This window comes from Manis pentadactyla, chromosome 9, assembly GCF_030020395.1.
Source record: "Manis pentadactyla isolate mManPen7 chromosome 9, mManPen7.hap1, whole genome shotgun sequence".
NCBI classification, from domain to species: Eukaryota; Metazoa; Chordata; class Mammalia; order Pholidota; family Manidae; genus Manis; species Manis pentadactyla.
Genome location: NC_080027.1, coordinates 97,490,757 through 97,502,900, shown reverse-complemented (window position 1 = coordinate 97,502,900; position 12,144 = coordinate 97,490,757). Strand labels below are relative to the sequence as shown.

General features: G+C 43.0%; 1 protein-coding gene across 4 annotated transcripts in view; it reads left to right on the top strand.

The window, feature by feature from the left end:
• The window catches only part of SMYD3 (SET and MYND domain containing 3), an 807,351-nt gene that overhangs the window by 635,392 nt on the left and 159,815 nt on the right, over nucleotides 1-12,144 (top strand). For 3 of the 4 annotated variants that reach the window (XM_036918391.2, XM_036918389.2, XM_057507858.1), the window contains one exon: nucleotides 11,338-11,405. The exons of the other annotated variant lie outside the window; for it this stretch is intronic. In XM_036918391.2, coding sequence (XP_036774286.2) covers nucleotides 11,338-11,405 — 68 coding nt within the window. The remainder of the gene's footprint in view (nucleotides 1-11,337; nucleotides 11,406-12,144) is intronic. 4 annotated transcript variants of the gene reach the window in all.

The following is a 12,144-nucleotide window of genomic DNA, read 5'->3' as shown; positions in this document are numbered from 1 at the left end:
GAGTGGATAGTTCACTCTCAGACCTTCGCATAACCATGGAAAGCAGTGGGCTCTTGGCCGCCAGCGGCTCTGGCTGGTGTTCCAGAAGCTTAGCCACCACTGGCATTGCTGTGGGGAGTGCGATGCTGACACAGGATCCGCGTTTCTTCAGGTCCTGGGCAATATCGTCCCGGTGTATGGGTTTGTATCTCTCTCTTCAGTTCTCTTCGATGCAAAATGGACTTGAAGACCAGTGCTCTCAATGAAAAGCAGCAAGCGGGGCTTCCAGAGCACTCAGCACCTGTCTGTGCAATTTGTCAGAATGACTTTGAACTCCACCGTGGCTTCTCTACCCAAATTATCCTCATAGGTGCCTTCAGGTGGTTATTTAGAGAGAGCTAGGTGGTAGGTGGGGGGAAAGTGAACTTGGTTTTTAAAGTCACTAATTTGAATTCCATTCCAAGGGAAACTGCACTGTGTAAGGCAGTATTGAAAGTGGATGCTGGGAACATACATGCATTCAGTCACCTCCGGAGTATAGCTAAATTTGGCAAGATGACTGACGTGGCACAAGCAATGTAACTTTTTATCAGGGCCTTATTTTGGGTTTTGACTGACTTATCATAGTCTGTTCCATGATAACTGCTTCAGTGGATGGTAAAAATGATGGGAAGTGGTGGCGAATGCCCGAGGATGGCACTGGGAGTCAGGAGAGCAGCCCGATCTGTGTAGTGGGAGAGGTTCTGAGAAACGAGGGCTGGTTAGAAACTCAGGCCTAATGTGGCCAGGGGACACAAAGGTCTTGTCCTCAGATCCCAGTTATGTAGATCATGACATGTTCTTCTAGGAACGTGGAGGTGTACATAGTGATATGTATTTCATTAACTCCAAGATGCTTATTTTTTCATAATTTTACATTTCTGAAACTAGGATCTGTTTACAACTGATAGACTGACATAGTTTATTAGTGGTTTTTATTAGGGCACCATGACATAATGGTGCATCTTACTATTTACTGAGTGATATTTTTTAATGTGATCAGATGGGAAGGCAGAATATATTCATGAACTAAGAGAAAACAGCTACATTTATTTGGGGAGGGAATATGGGGGGAGGGGTGGGGTGGGAGGGAAGGGTTTTGACCAATTCTGTTTCTGATTGTTCCATGTATGAAAACCTACAGATACCATGACATTGACAAGACAAAGTGTCAAGCTTCATTTTCTCTTTCCTCCTTTAGCCATGTGCTCCTTTGTAGCTGATTTATCTTCCCAGCCTGAACTGAGGAGAGAAGATCCCTCTGTTTGTGGCACTAATTTGGGAATGGTGTCTGGCTGCAGTTAGACAGTGGGAGAACTCAGAGGCCATGCATTTCACTTCCTTCTCCCAGCTGGTCTTCGTTAATCCCCAGCAATCCTTTGTGTGGATGATCAGAGAGCAGAGGGAGGCCAGCGTGCTTCCCAGGGCCCTGGAAGAGCAGCAGACTCACATGTTTCTAAATTGATCTGACAGGTTAGAGTGCTGCCCTGCATTACGGCAACTTGTGTTTTGACAGAGTGACTTACAGAGAAATATGGCCAATAGTGAGGAAATAATCGTTGGCTGGGGAAGGCTGAAATTTATCAGAATTAGAGAGAAACGTGACATTTTTTACATTCTGTTTTTGCTTGGATCATGAGGCCAAAGGGGGAAAGGGGCCGTTTTCCCTCAGTCCTTCCTAGTATCTAGCACTGTGTCTGGTATATAAAATAGGCCCTTAGTAAGTGAATGAATTAACCTGTTTTAAGGCCCAGGGGTACAACTCTGTGTTCTAGACCTTGTCTTCCACCTAATCCGCCTCCCATTCTGTCCTGTGTGTAAATCCTTCAGGACCAAGTTTTCTGCTAAGAAGGTTATTCTGACAGACTACATTTTGCTGATCTGTGAGGGCAGCCTTGGAACTGTGAATTCACTTCCCTTAGGCTTCCTCTCTGCACTCCTCAAACGATACTGTGTGAATAGCTCTCTGTGAAGTGGGAGAGATGGCAGATGAGAAATGCCCACGACTGTGGCCCCCGAGAGGCAGACGTTCCTCTTAGGCAACACGTTTGGGCTGCAGTGACGGCTTTGCTCTGTTAGCAAACAGTGGGTTTGTTGGGGTGCTTTGCAAGTGGCCCCAGAAAGTGGCTGAGGAAAGCTAGGAGGGCAGGGGCCTCCTAGCTCGGAGCTCTCCTCCTCAGATCCGCCCCTGCTTGCATTCCTGCGTCTCCTTTCTGGCTCTTCAGAGGAAACAGCTAAATTATGGCATTTTTAAGCAATATTGTCTTGAATGATGCTATGCTTTTTTCTCCCCTCCACTTTCAGCAGCAGGGAGTGAGAACAGGACATGTTTCAGAGGTCTGACAGTCCTTTAGGCTGAGGGTGCAATGTCTGGGTGTTGGCTCCTCGGCCCGTGGCAAGCCTATGCCCCCTCTCCCTTCACTTCTCAGTGTTCACTTTGTAATGTCTGCTCATTGTCAGCAGTCACCACCCTCACCGCCTTTGACTTTTGAAAGTCAAAGCAGTTTTCTAGGTATCAAGTTTATGCCAGTTTTCTTCAATCTAATGAAATCTTTTTTTTAGAATTCATAATTAAGTTGGCAGTTTCCTGCTATGTCACATAAAGCATAAGAAGCTGGAGTCCTACGCGTGACTCCGGACTCCAACCCCCTCTCGGGCATCCCCTCTTCAGGGAGCCGGCGCAGCCCTGCCCCAGCCAAGCTCCAGGCCCCCTGCATGGCTTTGCCAGCTGCTGTGGCTCCCTGGAGGGCAGGGCCTTTACCTTACACCTTCTCTTAGCTCCAGAACCTAGTCTGTGTACATCCCCCGAGGAATGTTGCAGGAAGGGATGGAGAGGGAACAGAAGAGAAGAAGAGAGGACAGTAAGAGAGCATTTTTTTTCTTTTTTATGGCTAAATAATGATGATTGCCTTGGTTTATTAATGATTCTAAATAGAAGGCACCAAGGCTAACAAAGCCACTGACACTAAATGGTCTCAGTCCATCTTCATTCATTCAGCAAACATTTGTTGAGCATGCTCAGTGTGTCAGACCAACCTGAGCTAGGGCAAGAAGAAGAAAGATTTCTTCCCTCTTGGAGCTCGGATGTGAGGACACAGCTGTTATCCCTGTGTGAATGTGGAGCAGGTTCTGTAGGAGCACCAGCCGAAGGCCCCCTACAGAGGAACCCAGAGTCTCCCCAGATCCGCGGCGCTGGGAGGGGGACATTTCCAGCAGAGGGCTTGGCCTGCCCTGCAGAGACATGAAGGTGTGACAAGTAGAACATTCAGAGGATGCCATGAGAGGGCAAGTGCCAGAGGAGAGACCGGCAGGTGCGGTCAGGACCAGACCAAACCCACCCGCGGAGGAGGCCAGAGCGTCTGTCTCTTTTGAAGCCATGCTTCTAAGTTGTTTTCTTCCTCAGGAGTCCCGCTGACTAGCCTAGGGGAGTTTGTCACTATCAGCAGTACGTATTGCAAAGAAATGATGTATTCCATCTGAATCTCCAATTCCCTCTTCACATTCTGATGAACTCTGTGCTGGGCAACGCTACCTCCCTTGGTGTCCCTGTAGGTCCCTCCCGAAGTGGTTCAGGGGCAGCGTGCTGGTGTTTTGTGTAGTTGCCAACTCAGGAATCTGGTCAGGAGAGGAGCTGGGAATAGCACCATTGATGTATTCAGTCTGGTGATTAATTTAAAACGGTACCAGAAAATGCTCACGTTGCACCCTTGCTTTGAAATCCCGCCAGTCCTGTTGGTGTACCCAGGTGTCTGTAAGAGTGGCTGGAGGAAGGGGAAAGGGCTAACTATGGGCTCCCTCGAAAGCAAGGGGTGGGGTGGGGGTGGGAATGAAGCATGATTTATTTTCTCTTTACTTCCTTCTCTATTTCTGAGAAGCAGGGAGCACACCTTGACAGGCCACAGGAGGGACTGTCTGACCTCAGAGCCTAATTTCTTGCAGCCTCTGGAATGCATGATTAGAGCTATGACTCGCAGTCTGCCTGGTGCCCTTTCTTCCCTGGCTCCTGCCCCCAGGGGGCACCAGGCAGTGTCCAGGGACGGGTGTGCATGGGTATCCACAGGACTGACCTGTGGAGGGTCTCCCTCATCTGACACCACTGGCTGCCTGAAATAGCCCGGGTGCTGGTCCCCAGGATGCCCTCATGCAGACCCCTGGGCTTGCAGATGGGTTGGCACGTGTCCCTGCTATAACGTGAAATATCTCCGTCTGGGGCTTCTCTCCGTAAGATGTCAAGTGTGATAAGCGTAACAAACACTTGCCAAAATTTCTCTTAGAGAGAATATTCACCTCAGTTTCTACAGAGTGCCAGGAGAGCTTGAACTCACACTTGAATTCATCTTTCATTTGGGGATTACATTAAGCAGTTGATTAGTGTTCATCTTTCATCTTTCACATAGAACCTTTTCTGTAGTTTCCTTTTCTCCACTAACTTGGTGGAAAAGCACAGATGATGTGAGCCACACTCTTGCTTCATCCAGTTCAACCTCAGTCAGGGGATGCATACCACCTCACACACTTCATTCAGGAATTTAGTGCTGGAGCTAAGAAAAATTACAGTGAAAGATATTCATACTAACTTGGGGCAAATTTTTGCACTGATTACCTAGGGAGAGGAGAATGAAACTAGATTATCATTTTTGGAGATTCAAACTGAACAAAAGAATCTTTAAGTGTGATCTATGGGAGAAAGCTGAGTTCATTGTAATAACTTTTTGGATAGGAAGATGACAAAATGAAATTTTTAACAGAAGAGACTCTTATGGCAGAGCTATGGAAACCTACACTACCCTGTAATAAATTATTTAAGAGTATCATAGCAGTTCTAAGCCTCAGGATGTGGGAGGAAAATTAAACAATGGAAACCATGTTACAGAGCTTTATACTTTTTTAATACATATTTGACACACATCTATAGTAAGTGCTTTTTTCATCAGATGACTTAAAGGAGGTGAAATGCCAGATAATATCCTCAAGGCAAGAACAATGGGCACATTTGTGAATATCATCTCTGTTTTGCTCCCTATTATGAGGGACAATTGTTTAAGATATAATAGGTTCTGCTATGGGGAAAGCTCTTAGGAAAATGAAAATGTGAGCGGGTTTTAGAAAGCACACATATTATCTAACAGAGCTTCTCTCTGTGACTCCTCATTTGCTAACATTTGGTAGTTTGACTTGGGAAAAAGGTAAAACAGGAAGCACGATTTGGGGATCACTATTCCCTCATTTATGGTGTAGTGCTCTAGATATTGAGTTTTAGCCTTGAAAGTCATTGTTGAGTATTTCGTATGTCTAGTGTGTACTCCTTGCGACCACAGCCTGAGCTGTGATGGACTCCATTGCAGTTGTAGAAACAGATGGTACTTGAATGTCCCAGGGTCTGGAGGTTGCATTTCCAAGTATATTATTATGTGGGATGTGGTGAAGAAATTTCCTTAAGATTATTTTTTATTTGGCTTGTATTACATGGTATGGTGGCAAAGTCTTTAATAATAGACACACTTTTAATTTTCCCATTTAACAAGTGGCATATCTAGTTTAATTTGCTTTAAGTTAGTTTTATATTAAAGGATTATTTATGAACACGTACATTTTTAAATGAGTATTTTGGGTTTGGGCCTTAGACAGCATCATGTTTTCAGGACCTGATGTCTTCCATTCTTAAAATTTACTCTAAGAAACTAGCTTAATATTCACATTGTGTTTCTAAATGACGAGGTAAGAGAGAAGATTTTATGTGGCTAGGTTTTCAGATAACACACTGGAGGCTCTAATAGTTTTCATGCCATCTGCTAAAAATAAGACTGTATAGTCATCGCACATTCCCTTTCTAACATTTTCTAAATACTAGAGACGTCTTGTGATGCTATGTAAGAATTTTAACTGGATGAAAGTCATTATATGGAGCATCTCGAGTGAAATTTATAGAATCATCATTTTTATGCTCTTCTTTGTTTTCCGACACCCTTGCTTGCTGTCTTTAACCAGTGGCCCATTAGGCTTGCAAATGAATAGCACATGGCTGAAAAACATTAGAAAACTTTATAATGTGAGACCACCCGAAGGCCAGCTGTGGAGCAAGGAAGCAGCTCAGTGGCAGTCATGAGCATAGTCATTTGCCCCCCACCACCTTAAAGCCTGCCCACTGATCGGGCACAGAGGCTCTCCAGCTACTTCCTGAGAGAGGGAAAATATATTGCACTAATTGTTTCATGTATTGATTTTAAAAACATCAAAACAGGTGCCATAACCATCCTTACTGCTGTAAACTTTCTGGAAACACTTGTGAATCCTGGGATTTGTGGCTCTGTCACTTGCGGAGTGCGGTCTCTTGACTCCTAAGCTGACCTCCCTCCCAAGTCTGGTCTCTTCCCATTGTTCTGGTTTGAGACTGCAAACCCTTCATTTTCAGGACTCAAAAAGGATAGTAAATGAAGGACGGAAGGCTGAAGCGGCATATTAGGAAAGGCCAAATTTGAGTCATGAGAGATGGACAAATATTTGCCATGCAGCTGGGAGGGATCAGGAGGTAAAAATTTAAATCTGTAAGGTTTATGAGAAAGATTCTGAAAAAGTAATTTTGTATTTAATAAAATGTCTTATTCCACGAGAGGAGAATATACCCTGACTGAAATACTTACCATGCATCTAAAGTTTGAGAATTACTATCTCTAGGGAGAGGAGGGAGGAGCAATTATTTTGTTTGAAAACCTCTGCTTTTGTTTCTCATACCTGCCAATTCTTCCTACTTCCTTTACTTCTATTCACAGGCTTAATAAAACCAAATGCAGTAAACTCCTTTTTGAAAATTTACCTTTAGTTCCTCTAATTAATAACCACCACATGTCCCATTTCTGTGTCTTGAACATTCTACTTAATGCTTTAAATAGAGAAATTTTAAAGGAGATGCAGATGGTCTTTGAGGAAAGTGGTTGCTCTCTATTTGTGTTCAGACACAGTTCTCTTTCATTTAAGTGTGTTTTAAAATTTATATTTTTTGAATGGAAAGCATTCTTCAAAGGAAGCCAGAAGCCAGCTAATGCTCTGGGCATCCAAGGCCAAGTTCTCTGTAGAAGTGAGCAGCTGGGGGCAGGGGCTGAGAAGTGACTGGGCTGCTTCTGTGGTGTAGAATTATTCTGTTCTGAATGGGTTGTAAGTTCTCTTATGGCTGTTCAACTTTGCTGTTAAAAGGTAATGGTGTGTTGGTGACTCCCTTGTGTCTCAAAGTATCTTAACTTATCTGCTGCTACAATAAAAAGCTTTGGCTGAGAAAATTCGAGAAAAAAATTGTGAAATTTAAATATATATATAATAAGAGCCTGAGGTGTTTACTTTGTGTTTTGGTATTGCTAAAGGGGAATTTTTAACCCCAGAATACAAATGTCAGGTTCTGGACCCACAACCTTAACCAAATGAAATAAGAATTTAGTTCATAGAATATTACTAATTTTACTTTAGTTGTTTTTATAAAATACAGAGGTTCGCTGGCCACTTGTACTAGCCCACTAGATCTTTATGATCTAGAAAGGCTCCAAAGTTATGTCATAAAGGCTTTTGATTATTTTAAAAGAAAAATTATGAAGAGTAAATATAACTTGATATTTAATACATACATATAAAGTAATTTTATACTTTTCAACTTAACTTTATTCAAAATATACATATAAAATAATTTAAGTGTGTTTTAATTGCATGTCACAGAACTATTTTAAAAGCTTATAAATGTTTAAACTAATTACTTTTTTACTGAAATAATCTTATCAAAATGCTTTTCTAAATGTATCCTGTGTGAAGTACTAATTCATTAATTATTTAACCTGTGTAATTTCTTAAGAAAACTGTTTACACACGATAATACTTTGAAAAATGTTTAAACTTATATTTCTCAGCTTTATTTCCATTCTTTTATTTCTTGGTATAAAGAACAATTCCTTTCAATTTTTCATTTGAGCATATATGGACATATATACTCAATTCTTTCATTTAGAAAGAAAAAGCACAAGAGCACCCCATACCCACTATTGCTCTCAGTTATTAATATCAGCAATATTTCCTGTAACATTTTTCTAATTCACATCTGCTGCATGGAGCAAATATTTTTAATAAAAGAGGGACTAGGTTAAAAGTTAAACTTTTTATTCACTAGCTCAGAACACTAGTCTAAAACACCTCTCAGAATAATACAAATGGGGAACTTGCCTGAAATTTGTTCAGTTAAACTTTAAAGCATGCTACCTACACTGTGGAGTGGAGCAGAATGAGAGATAAGTATGACAGATTGATGATTGTGAAAACAGGGAAAGGGAGAGAAGGAAGGAAAGTAAAGAATTAAAGGAAAAGATGCAACAGTGAAAGGGAGGAGGATAATGTGGGGGCCATCATTCATTCATTCTTTCTTTCATTTGTTCTGCAAATACTGCCCTAAGTATCAGGCCCCTGGCATTTTAAGTAGAAGTCAGCAAGTCCTTTGCTCTTCTGATGGAAAAGACTGTCTTCCCACCAACTGGACTAATGGCAAAGAGCATTACAGAAAAGATGAGCTGGAGTGGAGGAAAAGTATGGACTGAGCAATGTGAGCAGGGACATATACAAATTAGATGCCAGAGCATGACAGATGCAAGATCAACTTCTCCTTTTCATACAACAGAAGTACATCCATCTTTCCTTTTCCACACCTACAGGGTACCAATGACTTGTTTCTGGCGTCTTCTCTGAGCCTATTCTAGATCATGATGCTCTGGCATTGCAAGTACCACATCCTGTAACCATCCATCAGAAAAATGTTTGTTAGTGTCTGCCACACGCCAGGAGTTGTGCTGGGAGTACAGTGGTAAATGAAACACCATCACTGTCCTCTGAGCATTTTACCATCTCATGTGTATGGGGTCAAGTATGTGGGTAAACAATGATCTGGTGTGGTAAATGCTGCTAGAGAAAAGTGAAAGTCAGCTAAGTTTACGGATCACGGAAAGTTTCCTGGAGGAAGAGGCAGCCGAGTTGACATTTCCCCTTGTAAGCTCTTCCTTTTTCAGAATTCCATCAGAATAAACCCTATTTTGGAAAAATCTTTAATTGGCTTCATAGTAGAGAAACAACTTTTAAGTTATGGTTTGACTCAGAAGTTAGCAAATTGATCTGTTTGACGTGGTTTTTCATTGGTGGACTGCTTCAGGTAATGTCTTGAGTATGCTTTCAAAACAGGTGTTAAAATTCATATCCTTCCCCACAATTCATACCCATTTAAAAATGTTTAAAGTTTCAAAAAGAAAACATAAGATCTTTTGTCCTGTGTTTTTACCATTCTTTCCATTCACAAATGTGGATAGATAGTATACCATTGCAGCTTAATATGAAACAGATGCCATTAAGGCAATTTAACTAGTATGTGTTTAAATTACGTGTATGTGCACCAATTTATTTCCTGATTTGAAAATGCAGTTTTATCAGACCTTTAGAGGAAAAATGTCAAATCACGATCGGTTACACCAGATTTCATATCAGGGCTATTTGAATCAGTGGAAGTGTCTCAGAGGACTGTGCTTTTTTAAACTCCATATTCCCTCATATAAACCTGCTTTAGAGAAAATCTGCTTCCTCCTTTGTGGAAACACGACAAGGACTCGGCCTCCACTTGTAATCGCTGCTTTACCCCAACTCTGAGTGACCACCTGTACTTTGTTCTCAATGGGCTTTGGTCCTGTTTCATCCTAAATGTGGATCTCCAGCCCTTTCTGCTCCCCTGAACTCCTGTTGCTCATTCTCAGTCTTGGCTTGGACATCTACTAGGCCATTTCAAACATACATTAATGGTAACAGAACCACCAGACTTCGTTCCAAATTTCCTCAACCAAGGGGGATTGTTCCTTCTGCAGCCTTCTTTAGCCTCCCTCATCTCAATAAATGGCACCTCAGTCTTCTTGATCAGGCCCAGAACACTGTCCTTGACTCCTTGTCCCCCATAAGCAGTGGTCAGGAAGTCCTGCCGGCAGCACCACTGACTTCTCCCCACTTAGCTGCCGGTGTTGAGCTGTCATGTCTCACCCTGGCTCCTGTTTCTTGTCTTTCCGCCCTTGTCTTTGCATATCCCATTCTCTACCACAGCCAGAGCGAGCCTTTCAACATGGAAGTCAACCCAGTCACTCCTCAGCTTTCTGTCTCAGTGTAAAACCCAAACATGGCAGAGTCTCTGTTGGATCTCGCTAACCCCTCTAACCTCCTGGATCTCACTAACCCCTCTGACCTCCTGCCTTTCCCCGCCTGTTCTTCCCACCTGTGCAGCCACACCAGTCTTCTTGCTGTTACTCTGCCCAAGAATCTTCCCACCTGAGGGCCTTTGCACTTGCTATTTCTCCTGATAGGAACCTTTGTCACCTAGATGGGCACAGGTTCATTTCCACAGTTCCTTAAGTCTCTGATTAAATATCACCTTATCCTAAAGAGCTTTCCTGAGCACGTTTTCTTCTGTCCCTTTACCTTATTTCTTCCTTAGCATTTATCCACATGTGACATTTTTTCCATCATTGAGTTTTTAACTGTCTCCCCCACCAGACCTTAAGCTCCATGAGGGCAGGAATTTGGGGTTTTTTCTTCACTGCTCTATCCCCTGTGCTGCCTGAGGCAGTGACATGTGGCCAGGACCCAGGTGTCTGATACCAAGACCAGGGCTCTTTCCATGATCTGTGCGGCCTTCATGGTTCTGCAGTTCCCTGGGTACAGTGACTGCGGCTATCTCATTCCTTTTGCCCCATCCCCCTGTAGGGCATGAGGCTGTGCTGCGTGCTCAATGGGGTTCCATTGCCTAATAAATGCCGTGGTTCCTCCGAAAGCCTTCCTGCACTCATTGTGGTCTGTCCTCAACTTGGATCACAGACTCACTCAGGATGCGCTTCACTCTTTGGAGGAATGAAAGGCAGACTGGTGTTACTCACCAGATGCACAGTGGCATGTGGAAACTGCATGCAGTTTGAGTGAAAACTCCAACATAGTGGGAGTCTAGTTCTCAATAAATAATTTGTATGCTGAATTTGGACATTCCGTGTAACTGCATTACTGTGGGGGAGAGGATTAGACTGAAATTAATGACCCTGTGCTGGTTTAAGCCAGAGGTTTTTTTTTAACAGGTGTTGATATTTCTGCACTTAAGGGAAGTGTGTTCCTGATATGTTCTTCTGCAGATGAAAGGACGTCCACATGGGGTTTGGATCTTTCCAAAGCAACTCTTGAAAGGCTTCTAGATTTTATTTTGAAAATTTTTGTGCTCTTGCCGTGAGCTTTCATAGGTGCCTGGTCATCCTGAGTGTCTCCCCCTTGTTCTCACAGGTGATCTGCAACACTTTCACCATCTGCAATGCAGAGACGCAGGAAGTTGGTGTTGGCTTGTATCCTAGGTATGTGGATGGTATTTCATTTACTGGAAGAAACAACTTTAATTCCCACCCAGCTCCCCAGCCTTTTGGAGGTGGTTAGGAAGGCTATTGCAACAGCTGGTTCAAGGGCCAAGCTTGAAACATATGATAAATTACAAGAAAATGGAAAATGCTGAGTTTAAAGAAAATGATTTTATAAGCCCACATTGTATGCTACGGTATTTCTGGAGGCAGACCTCAGACCTAAATCTTGTTCTTAAGGATTTTGGGGTAAGAAGTGGGGGGTTGTGGGTGCTAATAAACCATCAGGATGGGATTTGGTTACTGCCCAACCCTGCCCTTCTGGGCTGAAGCACATGATTATTTCTCCAGACTCGCTGAATTGCACCAGCTGGGTTCATCTGTCTCTTAGCCCAGCAGACTCTGAGCCCCGTTGTCCCAGGAGGTGAGAACATCTTGGGCTTCGGCCTTCTGAGTGTTCTCTCCACTACCTGGAGGTGACCTTCCTCGCTGAGGTTCTAGATGCCCTTCACAAGCACCGCAGAGTCACTGCTAGCTTCATTTTGTTTTCATACCCTTAGAACATGTCCAGATACAAATGTAGTCTTCCTTATAATTAATCTTCAGTGAGAAGTCAGCTACCTTTCTTATTTCTCACAAGTGTTATAAACCTCAGGTCTATTGGTATTGATCAGAAAGCAGTCATAGTGGTTCTGAGCATGGGCTCTGAGTTCGGGCTTCCTGGTTCAGATTCAGTCCC